Here is a 23,103-nt window from a genome sequence, read left to right as displayed (position 1 = left end):
CATGTCCAGATTTTAGATTTTTCCAGCCTGAGAGTCAAGCCGGTGACCACTTCTTCAGGTCTCATTTTGCCCATCAAACTGGAATAATTCCGAGGTGATGGGTGGTAAAGTTTCTGGGCGAGGGGAAAGTCAGCCCTTCTCCATCACTTAAGCTGTGCTCCTGAGTCTGGGCACATCACATTGTCCCAGGGCAGGGCGAGGGATAGCAACAGGGGTCAGGATGGTAACACCAAAGGAGCTGGCCAGCACCATCAAAGGCAAAAAACATAGCAGCGACTCCTGACAGATACAGCACCGTTGGTATCATGCACATTTGAAGCATTCTGCTGCTCTGGTGTTGTGGTATTACATTGCAGAAAACCTGCAGGTTTTTTATTAAAGGAACTCCCTAAAAGAAACTCTTTTTCTCACTGATATATTGTCTTAGTGAAAATGCAGGACAAGAAGGTGCTGGTCAAACAGTGGGGAGGCTCAGATTTCTAACATGCAGGAGAGCATCGTGGAAAGTCCTTTCAGAGGCACCACTGACTGTCTGTAATGTCCTTCAACGTGGCTGTCCTGCAAATGCGTTGAACTGTAGACTGAGTATAGATCATTGCAGTTTCTTCTCCTTCTTGGCAGCAAAACTTTGAGACTGTAAGGTAAGTGGGTTTTGTTGTTGCATGCTTGATTTTAGTATCACTGGGTCACAGTTTGTCCTGTAAAATGGGGGTTATGATGTTTGCCAGTGATATATTTACTTTGTCAAAAGTGCTATAGAAGTACAACAACTGTCATATTATCCTTCTCTTATATCACTTCATAGTAAATTAAATTTGAGGCCAAAAGGACTGTTCAGCTGCTGAAACTTATGCTCCATTTTCTGCAAGGGAAGTCTTGAAATTGGATGTCTGATGTCTCATTTCGGAAGGATTGATACCACTGCTGCTTTTCTTGAAAATACAAGAGTGTGTTGCAGTACTGGGAGTTTTACTTACTTCAGTTCAAGTTTTTGTTGTTTCTCTTGCCTGAAGCTGCTAGTTACACAAAACAGAAAATATCCAAAGCTGTATTCAGTAGGATGAAATACTTCTGCGAGCAGTGGAATTTATGAAGTCTTATCTCCAATGGGTTTGTATGTAATGCTTGGCTGTCTACAGTTTAATAAGGTGGACCTCTGATCTAAGGGTTTTTCCTGGGGTTGAGGCATTCATTACCTCTCCCTCCCATGTGAATTTGCTGGAATAGATCAGCCAAGTGGTTCCACCTCCCCCTCGGTGCCAGCAGGCATCTGGGACTTTCTTTTCTATCCAGCCACCTCTTTACCCCAAACTGTAGGAAGTGACTGGCTCAGATATCACCCAAGGCAAGTGTTGGTGCCCAACAAATCCACAAGTCATTACATGGAGACTGATGGTCAGCTAGACATGGGGAACTTAATAGAGCTGGGTTGAAACGAGAAGCTTGCGGATAGGATCTAAGAACTCCTTACAGAAGGGCGGGGAGGGGGGGAGCATAATTAAGCACGAGAGAGTCAGGATGTGAGTGTTGTTTTTTATGTCTCTTGCACACCTCAGGTTTTCTGTGGTTCCAAATGAAGATAAGGATTATCTTATAAGGCTTAAAGATTTTAATTTCAACCAACGAGCATGCAGCCTGCAGCTGTTCACCTGAACAAGACAAGGAGAGACAGACTTGGAAGCTATCTGAGGATGGCTGGATGCCAGACATCAAATGGGAGGTTTGTCTTAGACATGAGATGGAAGGCAACATTGGTAAGTCACAATTAGGCTTCCTAAGCCCAAGGTTTGGAGCATCTACAATACCCAATAATGATGAAAACACTGATATTCCTCCTATATGTATTGTCACTGCCAGAAAATACTCCATTTGAACAAAGCCCTCATGCAAAAGCACAGACATGCTTTGCTGAGAAGGCTACGGAGTGTGTTCAAGCTCCTGGAAGGTGAGTGCAGGCGCTGGGGCTCAAGCTGCATGCGACTCAGTAACTGCGTTATGGCGTAACTAGATTAGAAAGCTGCTCTACCACCTTGCAATTTACCGTTTCCCAGGGAATGAGATCAAAATAAGCCATGATAAAAGATTATTCCATGGGATCAATTATGGGGTTTCTATCCCTTCTTCTGACATGCATCATTCTGGCCAGGTCTGAATTAGGTCACCAAAGAAACTGTCTGGTTCAGTCTCACCTCTCTGCATTGTTACGGATTGCACAATTGTAAAACCAGCATTCCCTTAGTAAAGATGAGTAAAATAAAGGGAAAAAATAAACCCCAATAATCTGTTTTTTTAATGGTTTACAGAAGAGGAATAGCGCATCTTCTTTGACAGTGTTTCACCTGCCTTTGAAGAGAAACACCTCACATTCCTGCACTGATTTCCTTCAGGGATTGCATTACCATAGGTCCTGTGGCTTTGACATTGGAAAAGCAGCAGTACTTTTCCACTTAGCTTAATCTCAGTTACTATTTTTTCTGCAGCAGCAGCACACAGTGCAACTTGGGAAATGTCAGGAGGCAAAAAACAATAACGCATTTGAATCATATCTCTGCCTTGATTCCCAGCATTAAGCCAGGCAACTTCTCCTGCCCTATAAGTTGCTTACTTCTTATTCACAAGCTGAGACAGAAGGAATTGATGGCAGCTACATGCTGGGAAGAGATACTGATCGTTGTCATGCAGGAAACCCAAAAAAAAGCAACCTAAACCACCTTTAGCTCAGACTTACCTCATGGTAAATAGGAATAACAAGGTCATCCAGACGAATGACTACCCATAGGGCCAAATGCTCATGTTTCAGCACCCTTTTGTTCAGTTCTTATTCAGGCAGATTGGTAAAGCCTGATAAAGCTTCATAAGAAACACAGAATTAAGTCTATTGCAAGAAGTGGGAGTCTGGGACCTGATTCTTTGACCATGGACCAATTTCAGTGTAATGCAGCTGATGTCAGCATGACAAACTCTGTAAGAAGAGCTAATATATTTTGTTAAACTGACTGATATATGCCAACTGAATTATGCTCTCTTTATACAATCCAGTCTTAGATGGCAACTCTGGCCTTCACTCCACTCCTGTTTACACTGATGCAAGTCAAAGGTAATTGCGTTATAACTAACATAAACGCATTACAGACAAGGCAATTACACCTGTAAGATATTGGTGTGAGCTGAGCCCTTTTCTCTGACATTTCTACTAATGTTTGAAATGAAATAACGAAGTAAAATATGGTATTTTTAAAAATGTTAAACCTGTGGATGAGACCTCTGTGTACAGCAGCACTAAGCACTGGTAAATCTGTTAGATTTAGGAATTAACAAGTAATGCTTAGAAAATACCACTGGATAAATTGTGGAAAGGGATTGCAGGTAAAACTACCTCAGAAAAGGGGGAAAGCAATCCCCTAGTAGGACGCAAGTCATATAGGGAAACCTCTTTTGCCAGTGGAGTTTTAAAAGCTTCCCAAAGGGAGTAAGTCCTATTTGCAAAAGAACTGCTCTGCCTGTGCCTGTTAGGCTTCTTTTTGGCATAGCTCTCTGCCACTGCAGAGATCCCTCAGGGAACTGGCCCAGTGGATGAGAAACGGCAGAGTACCTGCTCGCCTCCGCACCGAGCCCTTTTTTTTCCTTATGAAGGGAGGATGAGGAGGAGGAGTGAAACCATCTGTGCTTCCCAGTCCCTTCTGGTTTAGGGGGATCCTTTACTGACCCCGTCTAATATTTACAAACAAGTTGTGACAAAGATTAACTAACTCGTCATCAAGAAAATCTTTTGTTCAGTTTGGACTTTATTTGGTTTGAGTAGTCAAGGAACCACCCATTTTACTCAATATACCTCATAGTACTAAAACACTATGTGAAAGAAATGTGTGAAAAGGAAAAGCACATTTCTGTCCCCTGATTTCCAATCCACCAGTTTTCACATTGAGAACCTTTCTTGCAAGCTGTGTAAGGAGAAAATGCTGTTCTCATAACCCTTCATCCTCACTGTATCATATATTATTAATGAAGAAAGACCTCTGCTCATGTGCTGCATCAGCCTGTGCTACGTTGATTGTTTTTCCTTTGTTTAAAGAAAACATAAATTCACACCTATAGCTCTGCTTGGGTTGGGAGTGAAGGGAAAGGGCTTGTAAATGAAACAAGGCAGTGGTTTAGCAATTAGAGCCCAGGATTGAAAGTCAGCAAGGTTACAGTTCTGGGGGAGATTTGCTGTTGTTTGTCCTGATGAAGTTCCTCCTAAATGAGGTGATTATTGTAGCTGTCAGGAATGAAAAGATAGGACACATTGATTTCATCCCCACTGCAATCTCCAGGACGAGCCGGTACAGAGCAGTCGATATGAATTGCCAATTAACAAAAAAACAATATTGGCAAGTCGGCAGTTTGAGAAAAAACTCCCTCCAGCCAGTGCATAAAACTCCTGCCATTCAAATCACCATCCTTGAGCAAAGGCATTAGCAAACCTGCCCAGAAAATCAACAAAGATGAGCTTTTTTGGCGTAGCTGAATAGCAAATTGTAGAGCTGAGAGCCTGCCTGCACAGGGGAAATGGAGCAGAACAGCTATACAGGAACAGACTTCAAGTGCACACCCTATCTGGAGATAAAAATCACTTTACTTTGGAGTAATTATTCTGTTCTGAAAACGCATCGGTTATTCAGGAATAAAGTATCTTTTATTTCAGCATTAAAGTGCCTGTGCTCTTATTTTGCCATTCTGCTAATGATAATAGATACAGCCGTTGACAATAAATGTTCTTCCAAAATAGCCACCGTGGAAATCTTCCCTATTGTCCTGGTTTCGGCTGGGATAGAGTTAATTTTCTTCCCAGTAGCTGGCATAGTGCTGGGTTTTGGATTTAGGATGAGAAGAATGTTGATAACACACTGATGTTTTAGTTGTTGCCAGGTACTGCTTGTGCCAGTCAAGGACTTTTCAGCTTCCCATGCTCTGTCAGGGGCACAAGAAACTGGGAGGGGGCACAGCCAGGATAGTTGATCCAAACTGCCCAAAGGGCTATTCCATACCATATGACGTCATGCTCAGTATATAAACTGGGGGGGGGTGGCCAGGGAGCAGCAATTGCTGCTCGGGAACTGTCTGGGTATCGGTCGGCGGGTGGTGAGCAATTGCATTGTGCATCACTTGCTTCGTATGTTATTACTACTATTATTATTATATTGTTATTATTACTACTACTACGACTATTTTACTTTATTTCAATTATTAAACTGTTCTTATCTCAGCCCAGGAGTTTTTCTCACTCTTAGTCTTCCAATTCTTTCCCCCATCCCATTGGGGTAGGGGAAGTGAGTGAGTGGCTGCATGGTGCTTAGTCGCTGGCTGGGCCTAAACCACGACACCCATAAAAATAATATATGGGTAATATAGGAATACCATGCTTCCAATTACCTTATATTTCTAATACAGTTCGTATAAATGGATAGTGTTGACTTACCTACAGCTTTCAGTAATTTTCATGCAATTAATATTGTTAATGTGCAGCTTTGGGCTGAAGAAACAACTCCAGAAGAGCAGCTAGGAGCAGTGTCTTTGACGTGATGGAGTGAACCTGGTTGAGAGAACACCCAGCAGCTATTAGTATCTGACTGTTACTGCACTTGCTAAGGAATTCCTGCCTCTGCAATAACAAACCTGGGTCTTGCATGTTACTTTTAACGCTAGCTCTCAAAGGACTTGACCAGAGAGCTACCGTTATCCCTCATCTGCAAATGGGGAAAGCAAGGCTGTGGTTGTAAGATGACTTGTTCTATGTTGCCCAGCAAGCTGGTGAAAAACAACATTTCATTTTCTAACCCTGAACACAGTGACATACACCTTTCCTTTCCTAAAGAAGATGATCCTATGGCAAGAGAAGGAGCACGTCAATGGTAAGGCAAGACGGACTACAAGCAAGTCGGCCTTCAGTAAGTGTTGCGTGTCAAAGACGTGCCACTTCCCAGGCAGTTTGTGAACTGACTGCGATTTGTCACACCCAGCTGTGCAAAAACCACGATTCAAATACAAAACTCCGACTAGGTCAGGCTAACTTTTAGATCCGACTTTGAAGATCACCTGGGCCATTTCAGCGCAACTCACCTCACCACCTTCCTGGGGAAACCAAGGGGAAAACTATTTTTAAAAACAGGGTAACTTAAAGACATTAAATGACATGATGCTTCGGCATCCCCTTGTAGACGTACTTGCAACCAGAGTCCACTCAAGGCTGTGGCACGCAGTTAATATTCAGCGTTAGCTGGTTCATAGGGTGCGTTACTCTAGCAAGCTAGCACATTTTGTTCATTTCAAATCCTATACATGTTTAAACCCTTCACCATTCCGTCCAGCGAAGACCCGGGAACACGTCCGGCGGCACAGGCGGCGCGGCCGGGCTCTGCGTGGGTGGCTTTGGGCCCTCACGCTCCCGCCCCCTTTTCTGCAGCTTCCAGAGCGAACGATGGCGTTTGTGCACAGCCCTCTTTGCACATGTATCTTGTCTGGCCGGTGATTTCTTGACCCATTAACCAATTTGAACCGCCATTCGAAGCGGGGGATCGTATCGTCGACGGCGCCTTTCTGCCAGCTCCAGGCTGAGCGAGGCGGCAGCAGGCCGGGGCCGCCGCCACAGAAACTACAACTCCCAGAGGGCCCCGCGGCGCCGCCGCACGCTGCACCGCAGCCTGCTGCCGCTCGCCCCGCCCATCCCGCCTTCTATTGGGCCGCAGGCCCGCAGATGCCCGCCTCCTCTCTTCTAATTGGCTGCGCCGCGCCAGCACGGGTGGCTGCTCTGTGTTTGCGGGGGGGTGCAAGATGGCGGCGGGCGAGGCGGCGGGGCGCTACCGGAGCACCATGAGCAAGAGCAAGGACCCCTCGGGGCTGCTCATCTCTGTCATCAGGTAGGGGCGGCGCGGCCCCGCTCCGCAGCCTCCCGTCCCGTCCCGCCCGCAGGGCCGCTCCTGGGCGCTGCGTGGGCTCCTGGGGGTGACCCAGGGGCGTGTGCGGGCCCCGCCGTGCTGTGGGGGCCTCCCCGGGCCCGGCCCCCAGAGCCCCGGGTCCTTCCAGTCCCTGGCAGCGGTGGGGAGCCCTCAGTGCTGGAGCAGGCCTTCCCCTGAGGGGTGTCCCGCCATCCCCCCGCCCTGCCCGGCTCACCCCCTTCTGTTCCTCACTTTACTGTATCCTGGGCTCAGAGGAGCGTGTCCAGAGAAGGGCAGCGAAGCTGGGGAAGGGTCTGGAGCACGAGTGTTATGAGGAGCGGCTGAGGGAGCTGGGGGTGTTTAGTCTGGAGAAGAGGAGGCTGAGGGGAGACCTGATCGCTCTCTACAACTGCCTGACAGGAGGGGGCAGTGAGGGGGGTGTTGATCTCTTCTCCCAAGTAGTTAGCGATAGGACAAGAGGAAATGGGCTTAAGCTGCGCCAGGGGAGGTTTAGGTTGGAAATTAGGAAAAATTTCTTTACGGAAAGGGTGGTCAAGAATTGGAACAGGCTGCCCAGAGAGGTGGTGGAGTCCCCATCCCTGGAGGTGTTCAAAAAACCATGTAGATGTGGCACTTTGGGACATGGTTCAGTGGGCATGGTGGTGTTGGGTTGATGGTTGGACTGATGATCTTAGAGATCCTTTCCAACCTTAATGATTCCTAGTTTTTACTTTCATTAAAAAATAGTGGAGCCACCAAGCTAGGAAAGATGATATTAATTATTACTCTCCCCTTAACTGGTTTAGTGTGGACTTGGTAGTGTTAGGTTAATGGTTGGACTGGATGATCTTAAAGGTCTTTTCCAACCTAAACGATTCGATGATTCTATGAGTAAGCCCTGCAGTTAGCACTAGCTTTATGCCATACAGGGAGGGTCAAGGCACCATCATCTTACTGCTGCAGTTGACCCCTCTCCACAAAGATAGAGCAGCACAGAGTAAATTACAGCCAGTTGGAAAAGCTGTAGAACTAGGAAGGCCTGTGTGCAGACTCCATCCTGGTTTAGGACACGATAGTGGGAGAAGCACTACTTCTTTGGAGTCTAACCATCTTGCGGGGTATCAAAAGAAAGCAGTTACATCTAGTCATGTTTAGACTATTGATACGTGTCTGCCCTTATTCCTGCACTCCCATCTTCTCTGCTAGAGGATGATGCTGTGAGTTGGAACCAAACAAGGACCTGAATTCACTTCACTGGTTTCCCTATGTGCCTTCCTCAGCTGCTTGTAAATCTCTTCTGTGTTGCTTATAACCAGTGGGTTGGCAGCTGATTTCCCACACTGAAGCTTTTAAATATTGGCATGCACGTGGGCAGCAAGCAGTCATACTAGTACGATATTGTGAGTTGTAATGAACTTCCAAACTTTGGTTCCTACTTCAATGTCTTTGCCAGAAATTATAGTCATTCTGTTGCTTTGGAGAAGTTACTGTAGCAATAGTTCTGTATCTAGGATGTGTTATGGTTTTAAAGTCCTCTATGAATGATAATGTTTAGGACAAAATTCTGTTCTTTTTCATTGTCCTGAAAACTGGTCTTTCAGATCTTGTAAAACTTGAGGTAGATGGTGACCAAAAAAAGCAGCTCGTTCGCAGAACTGCTTAGCCTTTCCGGGGCTGTGACTTAAGTTTCTCAGTTGTATGGTAATAGGTAACAAAGAATTACACTGAACAGTGAGTGAAAGGTGATGCTTAACACAGACTGTGGTGCCTGACTTTTCAATTTCAAGTATATTTGGTTCATTAGTTTTATAAGGAAACCAGACATGTTTAGGTTGGAGTTACATGCATATATGTATGCAGATGGGGAAAAGTATACTTTGGTATGACCTCGTATAAACAGGAGGTATGACAGTGATAGTAGTGTACTTCGGTAACTTTTTATTTTGTATATGACAAATGTTCTAAGGGAAAGGGATGGGAAGCAATACCCAAATACATGACTATTAAAATGGGTGGTGTTCCTGCAAATTTTATATCCAGGCCCACACACACATGAGTGCAGTTGTTCATGAGTTCGCGTGGACCGTTTGCATAATAAATACATGAGTAGTTGTGAAAACCTGAAAAAATCAGGCTTTTCACCTGGATCTTGAGTTTTTACTGGGTGCTTACACCTTATATTTGGGACAAGGATAAATACTGTAGATTTTAAGTGTGTTGTGCTTAGTGTTTCTTTAGCAGCCTCAGGTTTGAATAAGCTGGAGAGGCAAACATGGTAAGTTGTAGCTAGATAACCTTAATTTAGAGAAAATACAGTAATTTGTAGACAGTAGAAGAATCAATAATTACATGCATTAATTGCTGCAGCATTTCCTGTAGTAATATATTTTTTTAAAAATAATGTTTCCTATAATTTCCAAGAGTATTGTAAGGGCCTCCTTACTATAAAATAGTATCTCTATTTTAATAAATCTGGACTTGCTATTTCATTTATAATGTAAAATGAGAGTGAGCTGATGTTACTGTGTTCTCCAAATAAGAAAACATGTTTGTCTGATAATCTTTGGCTTACAGGCACTGGTGCTTTGGCTAGTTTAGGTCCAGTGTTTAGACACAACATTGAGGTTATCGACTTTATGAAATTAAAATTATTCAGTAGAACACCCTGATAACTAAACCTCCAGAATTTAATTAGAACTTGGTTTGGGTGTAGAGATTCTTTGCAGAGCTTGAAGTGTCATGTTGAGCCAGACCATGAAAACCTGAAAGTAGAACTGATTGCAAAGGAAGGAAAAAGTGTTGTGTTAATAATATTCACTTTTCTTAGGGTTAGCCAAGTACAAAAAGCAAATGGTGTGGAAAGGAATTTAAATAACTTGCTTCTGGATGTTGTTTCTGTATAGGAGCTCAGGTGAGGGTGAACTTGCTAAGCAACAGGTGAAATTTTTTGCTGTTTTATGTGCTCATAAAATACCACTGCAAACAAATTTAGACCTGGGTGGGTTAAATGTATCTTTCTTATAACTTTACTCAGCTTCAGAAAAATACTACAAATCTTAACAGCAGGCTATTGGTTTGAAATGTAGCAAAGTTTTCTTTTCTTGATAGCTTTATTTCCAAAACATTTATGTATAGAGTCTTCTGCCAATCCTTATGGTTTTACACCTGCATTTCCCTGTTTATTTAGAAGCCTATTTATTTCTCTGTTGTTGCTGTGTGAAAGGCCCATAAAAGGAAACAGCGTATGAAAAGTAGCAAAACTTTCACTATATTCTTCTGCTGTAAACAAACAAAACCAGAGGAGCTTCTTCAGGTATTATGATATTTTACTTGGTTATAGCAAAGACAGTTATGGCTTTCAAAAAGAAACATTGTTTCAGTCTGCAAAATCCATTTTGTGTGTTTGTCTATAAAATGCTTTGAAATGTGAAGCTGAAAGGCCTTTTATAAATATAAATGATTTTATTAACGAAGGGATAATTCTTGATATTTACTCAAGGTCAGTAGCAATCTGTTGTCAGAGACTGAATAATTTACTTTCCTCTGATACTAGATTTAGGGATTCTTATACTTGCTTCACTGGGCTTCCCGGGAGAAAAAGTGTCTCACTTTTAAGGAGAGTATTTGGGGCCAGATCCTTGACAAAGTTTAATGTATTACAGCAGCACTGAAATCAAGTGAGAACTGGTATTTCATGGAAGCTGGGGCTCTAGTCTAAAATCAGGGTGCTGCTGCTTTAGGACGGTTAATTGCATAAATGTCGGTGTAGTGGTGTAGGTTTCATCAGCGTTATTCATCGCAGTCTCAGTACAGTTTGGAAATTTTGGGTTGTCCCTAGTCTCTGTGGTGTTGCTTTTCAGCAGCTCTGAATGTAGAAAACTCTGAGATGAAGGAAGACCCAACAGGAAAGTCTGTCCCACTTTTGATCTCTTTTCTGTCCCTGTGAAGTGTCAGTTTTTCCTGTTGTGTTGGGGAACGCATTTGTTCTTCAGGAGTTGTTTCCTGTAGGAGGATTTGTGTACTGATCACCTTGGTTTTCTGGTTGTTGCCAAGAATAGAGAATAAAGGCAGCCTCAAGTATGGACTAATTTGGAAGAAGTTGTTTTCCGAGCAGAAGGAAATGTGCTGCTCAGTAGCTAGAGTACAAAACTGAAAATAAAACCCTGGTGTTTGAGCTGACCCAGGACCTGCTGGGTGACGGTAACGCTGCTAAGGCTGGCTCGGGGGTGATTTCTGGCTCCCAAGCCGCGTGGTGCAGATGTCTGGTCCCCGTGGCGCTCTGTAGCCCTGACTTGAGCTGACTGGCCATGTCCATGTAGCAAAGCACCCTTGTGGGATCCTTGTGGAATCTCATTGATTCCGAAACCTGTACATACTTGTGAACAGCAGTTCAGATTGTTTACCATCGTAAAACCTGTCTTGCAGCCTGCAGGTAGGATGTTTTATAGTGTTATGCTGCCATTGCGCTTCCTGCCCAGCGCTACAGGAGCCACAAGCGCACCAGCCCTTCTGGGATATTAAAAAACCTGTATTCGGTGGATGGAGTGGTACCTGGTGCCTTGTCTGTCCTCCCTGTAGGAACGCTGTCAGGAGTGAAGGATGTGCAGCACAGCCCCAGGGCAGGACTGATCCGTTCGAAAAGAGTTGGGAGCTACTGGGGGGAGCTGAGTTACGAGGTAGCGTAGTCATACCCTCATCAGTGCTGCTGCTGGGTTACACAGCGTTCGTGGGCACAATTTCACTCTTGTTTCTTCTAGAGGAGAAAATAGAGGTTTTGGAGGGTAGGTATGTTCATAACAATACTTCTTTTAGGAATAAAGAGTGTTTGGGAAGCTCAATTTGCAAAGTCTGCTATTAAATCCCCACCTTCGTTGTGGCTCAGGGGAGCCCTTCTCCCTATGTCTTTAGGGCATGTGAGAGTATCTTCAGTTTGCCCTTGTCCTCGTGTTGCTGAGAAGAAATGACCATTAGTTGCTAAAAGAAGACACAGCTCCTAGGATTGTGACTTCTAGAATAGGATATTGGGTATCAGGGCTTTACAGCTTCTGTCCCCATGCTTCTGCTGAATGGTCAAAAGCGCAGTGCTTGCACGCGTGCCTCAGCACACCCACTTGAAAAGCGTGCTAATTCCTTCACATACGAGAAAGGTCCTTCACGTTCCTTAAATAAAAGGTACTTTGTAAGGTCAAAATATTGTCACTGGAGACCAGGAGCTTTTGTTGTAGAAGTCTAATGCTGGTCACATGGGCTTTGGCAAAGTCTTTTTAAAAAATAGTGCAGAGAATGGAGAAAATTCTGCTCATCTGCTGGAGGACAACTTGGGGAATATTTTTTTATCTTTCAGAGGATGAACATGTGTATGTATATTGATTTTTCTTAACCTTTTGTTTTGTTTGTAGCTGGTTGAAGCAGCTTTTGTACTCTGAAACAAGTGACCTGGCATTTAGCAAATGCTATTTTTTTTGAGAGATCTTGTCAGATTTTTAATTGGTGAATGTGTCTGCCTTTTATTTATTGTTAGGCATTTTTCTTTCCAGTAAAAGGTTGCTATTTTTTAAAACTGGCCTTTAATAGCTGCTTTAATTGGGAGAAAACAAACTTTAGCAGTGACTCCATAAGACCTTATTGAAATCTTTGTGCTAAGCTTTCACACAGGCAAACACATACGACAGATGTCAAGGAGAACTAAAAGGGAGGCAAGATATAGCACGTTTCCTACTTTCACGTCTGCAGAAGTTGAAATTAGAGGCAAAAAAACCTTGAATATATTTTATTTTTTACAAGTGGAATTCTTTTTCTTTTTAATGCTTTTTGGCCATTATTTTCATTACATTTACAGTGAACTTTAAGTGGCTTGTTACTAATGACCTGGCATTTGGTCTTCTCTTTCTGTCTAAAGCAATAGAACTGATATACCAGTTTGTGATATAGAGTGAGAAAGACGGCTGTATAGCTGTTGCCCTTGTTGTTACATTTGGGAAATAGCTGCTACAAGAAATAAAGCCGAGTTATTCTGATCTGTATGCACTGTAATGGTCTCTTAAAACCACTTTTATTGCTAATGGTGTTTTCCAATGTTATAAAGGTAGCAGTTCTACAAGACAAGTAGCTCAGAAATTCATCGAGAATAAATTGTATATGGCAGAGTATGGTTTTCAACTATATATTCTCCTGAAATGATCTTGAGGCACTTGTATAAAATGTATGCATATTTGGCAAGTCTTGGGTTGTAGCCTGATACAGGTACTTGGTTACATTTAATAGCAACAATAGGTGAGGGTGCATATGTGAATACACAACCATATGGGAAAGGACAGTATGTGTGACCATGCCTTGTTAAAAGCTCAAGGTACTTTATTTTTCAGCTCTTATTTTAGCTTTAGACAACGCATTGTGCAGAGCTGGAGTTTAGCCTACCCTTACAAAAGTAGGAAGCGGAAATAGTTTTGTTAATAAATGATTACAGATCCTGTGGTTTCAGCTCTTTTGAAGACATTGCCTCCAAAAGCTCTTCATTCCGGTGCGGTATTGAAACCTTCCAGTTAACAATGTATTTTTCAAAGCTTCTTGCTGATTCACGCAGGGCTGCTGTTCTGATGCGGTGTGATTTCAAGGTTGGGTTCATAGCACAAGGTGACCAGTGGCTCCTTCAATACTCTTAATCTTTTAATCATCCAGGTGGCAGGTCTGAGTAGCATTGTCCAGCCCCTGCTCTTGCAGATTTGAGAATACTGATCCTTAGGACTGTGGCTTTCTCCTTGGAATGTGGTAATTCACGTAATAGCTGTGTTGGCTTTTTGATCTAAAGTTAATGACAAAAAAAGTTAGAGTTGGTACCTGTGGTCTCCTGCACATAGAGATAGTCCTGGACAGGTTCTCGCACAGAGGAGGGGTAGCGGAGTCGCTCTGCTTGTGCCTGGCAGTGGAACTGGCACCTCAGGGGTCCGTCTGCATCCCTTTTCCAAAGTGGAAAACGGTGTGCAGCTGGTGGTGTTAATGTTTTGCTTGTGTGTGGGATTGGTTTTTTTCATCTTAATATACTGCTGTTGGAGACATCTGAAGGAGTGTGGCTTCTTCTGTGGAAGTCATCATCTTAAATGATGCAGTCCAGTCTTTGTTTCAGAAATCAGCTGATCACCAGCTATATCTGCATCGTTTGTATTGGTGTGGTGAAATTTGATTAAGGGTTGGGTAATTTAGCAAAATACAGAATTCCCTGATGATATTTATTTAGATGGCTGTAGGCTGCTCGGCCTTTTCACTGCAGTTATCATGCATACATCTGCAAGTCCTCAATGATAAAAAGATCATCAGCTTCTGTTGAAAATGCTCCAACCAACTGTGTAAGCGGCATGAAAGATGAATGGAATGTAAGTAGAGGAGGAAAATGTTTTATGATGCTCTGTTTACTTTGTATGTTTAACAGCATTTTGAAAACACTTGGTTCTTCTGTTTCTTGTAGTGAAGGAGCGAGTTCTTTCTTTGCGCAATGGAGATGTAGTCTGGATGCTGAGTAGTTTGTATTCCTCTTGACGAGGTTGGAGCATGCTGGCCTCAGGATTTAACTTTTTTTTAAGGAGAAGATCCTTCATGATTTTATAGTCATTTTGCAGTGATACCCCATTTCCCAAGCCTATTGACTTGTACAGTGCAATTTTTGACTGCCTTCTTTCCAGCACCTCGTTGTCTCTGTGAAGGGAGTAGTTTGTCTCCTGAACATTTTGATTCATTTCCTCAAATCCAGAATTTCATAGGAACAATCAACCTGTGACAATAATGAGAAAGCATTCAGCATGTTGCCGCTGAGTTAAATTGTTAAATAACTTTTGGATTTTTTTTTCTTCTGTCTGGCTTTGTTTCATAAGGAACCAACTTTTTACAGTGGTTTCAATGAGACTGCAGAGGTTTCAAAACATGTATTATCAGATCATATGCTTTGAGGTTAAATAGTGCTGGAAGCTGTAGATCACCCCATTTGGGACTTGTCTTTAAGACAACAGTTTTCAATTATAAAATTCAAATAAGTCTATTTAGTTTAATGAACCTCTGGAAATTTGTAGAGCAGTGTAGACAGTGTGCTGAAGTACTGTTGTTCTTGTCCTAGGGTGCTTCCCAAAAATTTTCATTGTGCCCTGTTGAAACGCAGCCGCTTGTAAGGGCTCACGGGCTGGCACGCAGGCTGTGGCACAGCAGTCGGGAGGAAGAAAGCCTGCTGAACTGTTCTAGGCAGGCTCTTTTCCCATACAGGATTTTTTTTCTTAAACCCATAAAAATAAGGCTTAGGGGGAAAAAAAACCTCTGATTTTCAGAAAGGACCGAATTTTATTGTTTCCTCACTTATGCATTTTATTCTGATTAACTTAGAGGCTTAAATACTAGTAAGGTGCCTCCAATAAACATTTCCAAATGCATGTTTGATCTCAGGTGTTGCTTAACATTTTCACTACAAGGCCCAGTCCTTGAAATTATCAGGATCAGACCTACTCTGTAATGTTCTGTTTCCCTCTACAGCTTTTTGGGGAAGGAAAGATGCTAACAAATTAGTGCCTTTTATCATACAGTATTTCTTCTTACAGAGCACTTCTATGCATCTTCCATGCATCTGTGAAGTCAACACTTGATCCTCCCAACAACTTGCACTTCAGACACTGCTGCTGCAATTCCTGTGATAATTTGCAACCTGACAGTGTCTGAGTAACTGCCTGGTTACGTTGCTTCTGCTGGACGGCTGAGATGCGGACAGCTGCTCTCTCTCATCTCGGTTATTTTGTTCCCTTTCCCTCGCATCCTGACCTCTTATCTTTTATTCACCTGTTGTTGTTTCTTGTCTATTAGATTTCCTGCCACAAAGAGCTTGCGCTGTCGGTCTGCGTGTCTGAGCGGTGTCTCTCAACGGGGCGGCTGTGTGGTTGGCCTTCGAGAGTTAGTGCACTATAAATGTCTAGTAATGATCACAACGGTTTAAACTGAAATGAGAAAGCAAATACTGTAATTGGTGTGTGGCCACGGTCATCAGCAAGAGGTGCCTTATGAAAAGTAACTAGATTCTAATGGGTTTCTTTTTACTCTGCTTTTTTTTTTTCCTTTTTAATACTGAAGTCTCCTTGGCACATTGCAGCTATTTCCTGCAGAGAGGAGACTGGTCTTTCTAGACATCCACAGTGCTCTGCTTAAATGATTATTTGTTGCTGCTAGCAACTGCTTTTTTCGTTTAACTCCACAAATCCTTTGTTGGTCAAAAATTGTCTGTGCTGGCTAAGGCCATGCTCTGACTTACCCCCCCGCCGTATACCTTATAGAGGCTTGTTGTATTCTGGTTTGTGGTTTAGGTCCTTGGTATGATGTAAAACGGAGAATAAAGAAGTAAAACTCCTTCTCTGATTTTCCTTCCTGAAGTGTAATTTTGATCATCTTAGTGCTGTACTAGTAATTTTAATGTCTGCAGTGATGCAAGTATATATGATAAGTCGTGAAACATATTCAGGAGAGTTCTTATAATATTGATACGTAGTACCTACCCAGCACTCCTTATCTGCAGATTTCAAAGACTGACAGTAAGTATTATTGTTTAGCTGTTATCCAAATGGTAAAACACTGAAAACCTCGCCCGATTTCTTTGGAGGGGATGGATCATAGTGTATCCCTTAAACTTCAGATTTTGCCCAAGGCTGCAGCATGTACTTAAGCAGCTGCTTCTTTCTGGCGTTGTTTTTACTGGAGAAAAAGTTTACAACATAAGTGAGTCCTGTAAGTTGGCCATGCTTCTAAACGTAGCCTTAGCTTTCACCAAGACAAGCTTTAAGCCAAGCTGTGTTGTGCGCAGTTGACACCACAAGCTGGCTGTGTTATCAGAGCTAGGAAGCGGGAGGCTTACCAAGTGTGTGATACGGTGCAGAGCACCGTAGAAACAGGTGGCAGAAAGTTGACTGTGGATTGCTGCTAAAATCAGAGCTTTCTTTGATCCCCCCAGTGATTCAGCACTCTGTTCAATTGCACTTCACTAAAATGTTCATTTTCCTGATCAGATGAGAAATATTTAAATTTGCTTGGCTTGCCTTTTTTTTTGTTGGTGTTTCCCACTGTCTTTAATGAGTGTTTTCATTTGAGTAAGTGACACTGAGTGAAGGCAAGTGAATTGTGTGCTTAAAGAAACCTGATCCAGAAGTAACAAAAGATTCTTCCTGCATTTCCAAGCTGCACCTGTGCATAGTGTAATACTCTTTCACCAATATTTGCATGTCTGCTCTGATATTGAGGAGCAGAAGAAGAGGGGATCTACAGGGACACGCAGATGCTGAACACCTACAGCAGCAGTCAAAAACAGCGGGGACTTGAACGCTCATCCCCTGTAAGAATTGTCCAACGCGTTGCAGGTGCTAACTCAGCATTAATTTTCTAAAACGCGCATTTGCATTTTGCATGCGGTATCTGTTCTTTCACTTTTGTTTAATAAAAAAATCCACAGAAGCATAATGCCCACATACTGTTATTACAATGTTCTTCCTGTGAAACAAATTCTCAAGTCGATAAATTGATAATTAAAACTCCGTTTACTATCCACAGCTTAGCAGTAATCATACTTAACAGGGCTGGCCTTAGGGTAGGTAAAATAGGCAGGCAGTTATCCACCCAACCTAGCTGGAGGCATCAGAAAAAGCAAATTTGCAGAAATGAAACATTTATTATTCATTAACATTAACAGTTTCTTCTTAAAATTGACACTTAATGTAATTCTCTTGGCATTTTATTGGGCAGGTAGGAAGCTAACAGTGGGCTGGCAAAAGAAATTACTCATCTGCCCTGGAAAACAGACTAAAGCCCTTGGTAATACAGGCTGTGTGGGGAAATACAAGACTTGGCAGTGTAAACAGAAATTCTTGTTGAGTCTCAAATCTGATTCCTGCTGGAGCTGTTGAGGTTGGTGCCTGTAAATGGATAGTCTTAAACTTTAATGTTAACTTCTTTTCACCACAGTGCAAAATATGGGGGTAGGGAGGCAACTAAATACAGGATTTGGTAGAAAAAACACTCTAGTGAAGGAAATGCAGGCGGCAGGGTGCTAGATGAAGCAGAAGTCGTGTGGACTGCGCCCTGAATTCGGGCTCAGAACAGCGAGAGCTTGTGTGTGCTGTAAGGGCGTTCGGCACATTGCAAAACAAAACAGGTTGGACTGTGGGCATCTGGAGCTGAGAAGCTCATGGATTTGTCTCCCACTGCCCTGTTTTTGTTGTTGGCCCTTGTAGAATAAAGAGAGGGGAAAATAAAGCAGAGTTGCTGCTCTGATGCTTCAGACTGAGGTATGCTAGTAGGACAGCATATGCTAAAACTAAATCTTCACTGTCAAGCAGGAAAATAAATTTGAAAATGCAGATGGAGGAGACTCATTCATTCATGCATCCCTTTGAGAGGAAGGTGAGGGGATTTCTTTAGGAATCCAAATTTTTCCACATTTGCTCTGTACGTGAATAAAATGCTCGGTCACCTTGAAGCTTTGTGGTTCAGCAGCACGTATCGCCAGCCTGAGCTCTTTGGCGCTGCGGCCACCTGAAGTGCCTGCAGCGATGCCGGTTGCTGGCTTTGCAGAGGCTTTTCCTGCTGAGGGTCACAGGATGCCCCCGAAAAAGCATTTCTCGGTAACTGCCCATGTGGCTGTGCTCAGTTTGCGCTAAGCTTGTTGATATGGGGACTGAACAAAGTCGTCTGTTGTGCATTTCATTCGCATCAAAGCTTATTTTGTAGTAGTTTGTTGGTGTGGATAAGCTGTAAATTTTTGTGGGAACATGGGTGTTACACAGAATGAAGATAACTCTGTGTGTGGTGCGCTTCCTGTGGTGCTGGGAGCTATGATGCTAAATCCAGTTTCGGGCCGCAGTGCATTTGAAGTTCACAAATAGTATGTTAGGAAGGGAGGTGCATTGCTTCATGGTTTTGCAGCTGATCATCTCTGTATAGCGTTTCTGTACCCCTGGAGTTACCTGTTGTGCCACATGATGTGTAGTACAATGGTATTTGTTTTCGTCTGCCGTTGAGTAGCTTAGTAAACATCACGTTCTTTCAGTTCACAACAATGAAGGACATCTATTAGCTTGTGAAGAAATTATGGCTTGTTTTCTGTCCTTTTACATCATCTGCCTGTTGTTTTTCTTGCGTTGTTTGAATGCTGGAGAGTTGGCCTTTTTTTTTTTTCCCCCCTTCCTGCCCAAATTAATGCATCACTGTAGCAGTAAATTTACAGAGGAGAGGAGGTTGTGTAGTAGTTCTGCAGTCTGGGCACCTGCGGATCTTGGATAGGTCTATGGAAAACATTGATTTGTCAAAATGCAAAGAAGTGGCCAACGCTAAGTTTGTAGTGTAGGAATAACTTGTTATATAGTGTATGGAGTCTGCTGGTGTTAATCATTGCTGGGACCAGATTAATTACATTGGTTCTTAGGAAAAAAGTTTCTTTTATCGCTACTTAATGTGTTGCATTTTCAAAGCACTTTATGTATGTAATATGGTAAATAGTAGCTATAGTCTGTAGCATTTTCTGCGTTATAAAAATGAGACATTGTGTGACTTTCTCAAAGCTCCTTTGTGTGTTAGTGAGAGAAGCATTTCATTTTGCAGCTCAGAGGAAAATGCTGAGACTCTGAGGTCTGTGGAGAGAAAAACATTTTAACGACTCAAGCGGGTTTTCCAACTGCTTCCAAATACCATGCTAGGCATTTATAGGTAAGCATCCATAAGTCAGAAATCTTGCCTCCCAGTGTTTTGAATTACTCTTTAGCTTTTGATGGCGACAGCCTGTCGAACCGCTGTAAATCAACAGCTGAGGGTAGATTCAGACGTAGTTGTGGGTCCTGGTTGTGCCACCATGTTTGAGCGCTTTGTCCCTTCATCTGTGGTGCTCAGGAAGGAGGACTCTTCTGGAGCTGCGGAGTGTGTTCAGTTTTCTAGAAAGGTTCAGCCTCTTGCAGAAATGGTAGCGATGGCAATTATATTTGATCAACGTGAATATGTTTCCTTATGTATTTACATTTGGAAACTAGATATTCCTGTCTTTGATGTGAACTGTCGTAGCAAGCAGTTTAAGGCTTTAGGTGTCTTGCAGAATGACAGTGCTTCAGGACTCATCTAAAAGTCTTTCCACCTACTCGCTCTGCTAGTCATTTGAGTTGGATGCTGGAAAGCAGAGATGAAAAAATGCTTGTGATCTACAGATCAAATTCTACCAAAATGAATAGTCCCAATGGACTTTATTTTATTAATCTAATTCCAGTGTAAAATAACTGACCTCAGGGGAAATAGCAAGGTTTGTTTTCTTTCTTGTATGAAATATGTTCTATGTCCCATGATAAAAACATTTCAGGATTGTGTCTGATCATCTTGTCCTCTATCCTGTCTTCTGTATGTGGAAGCGACTCCAGTGAATTAAGCATTTTGCATTTGTGTAATCTGTATTTTTAACTGTGTAAAATCAAAAGTCAATGAGATTTGGCTCAATGAATTTCTGTTTTACTGCAGCATAAAAATGTCTCTTAACAGACTAACATCCAGTTGGAATTATTCTAATCCTATTGAGCTCTTGCTAATGAGACAGGCATATGCAGCCATCCAGCTGCCAAGTACAAATTACAGGTATCTTACAGGGGAGGCGGATTCTCATTTAGAAAAATGAAAATGAAAAAACAAGTGAACTGATCAGGGAACCCTACTGGAGATCCCCACTGAGTTTGTAACCTGCACGTACTCTGTTTCTAAATTGAGGTTTCTTCTGTTTATCATATGTTTTGAATGTTTTTGCTTTTCAGGGAGTTCTAAAAAGCTAATGTATATTTATCATTGTTCCATAATCCTGTCCTGTTTTGTAATTCCCCCTTCAAAGTTCTTTCTGCAAAGTTCCTTTCCCAAACAATTTTGATCCTTTCTAATTGGCAAACAGTGTGTTGACTTTTCTTCCTTGCCACACATTTTAATAGAACTGAAACAAGCAAAGATGCCCTTGGCTTACTTTTCTGCAGTGTTAGCAGGAACATATATAATCTCAAGAATATTAAGTATTCCTTGCTTTGCTTTTTTTTGTGCAGAACAAGAAAAAGAAATGGCTCCTGTACCAAGGGGCTTAGGTAGGAAATTTAGGTGTACAAGGTAATGTTTCAAATTCAAAGTGACATTGCTCCTTTTTGTAGTTACAGATGCTGCTAGACTTCAAAGATTTAATGTTGTAAAATACATGGTAATGAAGTACTGGAGTAGAGAGGAGGTGGTGAGTTTTGGTTTAAGTAGGTAAAAAGTGAGGGCTCATGTGATTGATACAGTGACTTGAGAAGAACATGAGCACAAGGGTCTTACTGGTGGCAGTAAGAAGTTGTAAATACTCATACTGCTTTTGAATACGTTGCAGAAATGTATATGTTACAGCCATCTTGGACAAAAATGTAAGTTTTTATCTGGGAAAAGGTTTAATATGATTTTTAAAAAAAACCTAGAAGAGGCATTCTTGGTTTTATAGCACACTTGTTTCTGACATTTTTGCTTAAAACAGCTTCACTTCCTCTATTTATATATTGCTATTTGCATCCATTAAAGAATGAGTTTGCTTTTCTCTAAGTGCTCTTTGATGGTTCTTCAGTACATGATCGTGGGAAGGATCACACGTGCACTTCTTTTTTTGTTCTCTAGCCATTAATCCAGACTCCCATAATGACTGGAAATAACCAACTCCTCAAAACAAAACCTTTTACTTCTGAAACTTGCTGGTTCTTGGGTTGTGATCTAAACTTTTATCCTGTCCATAAAGAAATAATCTACAGGTATTTAAGGCAAACTCACATGGGTGGAAGGGGGGAAAAAAAACCAAACCCAACCTGTTAGGCTTAAATTATTTGTTGTGTAGAATTATTTACCCCTTTTGGCGTAGTGAGTGGTCCCTTTAATGTTTTAAACTAGAACAGACTAAAGGGCTGTAAATACAGGTAAATTTTCCTGGTCAAAATGATGAGTGTGATATTTTTAGTGATGCTTCTTTCTACAATATTTTCCCTAAACAGGTAATTAAAGAAAACAAGAGGTTCCAATACAGCTGTTAATTCTGGGAAGATTTCCCAGTTGGTGCATCCAACAGAGCCAGCTGGAAATCTTGGAACATGGCAGTTGACTGAGCCTGAAACTTCCATTGGGTTCAAGTCTTGCAGGTTAGGATCACAGGCTGGAAAAATATCTAGTGGTGTGTGTCGTGGTTTAGCCCCAGCCAGCAACCAAGCACCATGCAGCCGCTTGCTCACTCCCCCTGCCCCGATGGGATGGGGGAGAGAATTGGAGGAGTAAGAGAGAGAAACACTCCTGGGCTGAGATAAGAACAGTTTAATAATTGAAACAAAGTAAAATAGTAATGATAATAGTAACAATAAAATAATAACAATAATATGCAAAGCAAGTGATGCACAATGCAATTGCTCACCTGCTGACCGATACCCAGACAGTTCCCGAGCAGCGATTGCTGCTCCCCGGCCAACCCCCCCCAGTTTCTATACTGCCCGTGACGCCATATGGTATGGAATAGCCCTTTGGGCAGTTGGGATCAGCTGTCCTGGCTGTGCCCCCTCCCAGTTTCTTGTGCCCCTGGCAGAGCATGGGAAGCTGAAAAGTCCTTGACTGGCACAAGCAGTACTTAGCAACAACTAAACCATCAGTGTGTTATCAACATTCTTCTCCTACTAAATCCAAACCACAGCACTATGCCTGCTACTAGGAAGAAAATTAACTCTATCTCAGCTGAAGCCGGGACAGTGTGTTAACAAGGTCTTGTCCTTGGTGAGCACATCCCTGGGATGGACAAAGCAGTGTTTTGCCAAAGTCTGTAACTCTTCCCTTCTCCCTGCTCCTGCTGCCTGACAGCACAGTGGTTCCACCTGGAACTCTGCAAGAATGGATCATGGTTGTCTTGTCTTCTTGCAGGTCTGGATGCTGAAATATCCTGGTAAGGTGAAGGCAAGGCCCTATGTTGGCACTTAAATGTGTGTGTGTTTGTGTGTACATGCGCAGGATTCGGGTAACATCACCTCCAGCACCTCCAAAATGTTACACAGCTTTCGGTGATCTAAATTACTGGAGTATTCCAGAGGATAAGAGCAAAGAAATGCTCTGTTGAGGCAAATTAGTGGTTTGTCTAGCCTGGCAGTTTGTCTCCAACAGTGGTAACACAAAA

At 42.5% G+C, this 23,103-nt stretch overlaps 1 protein-coding gene across 1 annotated transcript in view; it reads left to right on the top strand.

The window, feature by feature from the left end:
• Positions 1-6,810: 6,810 nt before the first annotated feature.
• EXOC4 (exocyst complex component 4) overlaps positions 6,811-23,103 on the top strand; it is a 421,646-nt gene continuing 405,353 nt past the window's right edge. Inside the window, exon 1 of the mRNA XM_075720228.1 lies at positions 6,811-6,896. Within this exon, the coding sequence (XP_075576343.1) occupies positions 6,811-6,896 (86 nt within the window). The remainder of the gene's footprint in view (positions 6,897-23,103) is intronic.

This window comes from Pelecanus crispus, chromosome 1, assembly GCF_030463565.1.
Source record: "Pelecanus crispus isolate bPelCri1 chromosome 1, bPelCri1.pri, whole genome shotgun sequence".
Classification (NCBI taxonomy): domain Eukaryota; kingdom Metazoa; phylum Chordata; class Aves; order Pelecaniformes; family Pelecanidae; genus Pelecanus; species Pelecanus crispus.
The sequence above is the reverse complement of the archived record's forward strand: the minus strand, read 5'-3'. Positions and strand labels throughout refer to the sequence as shown.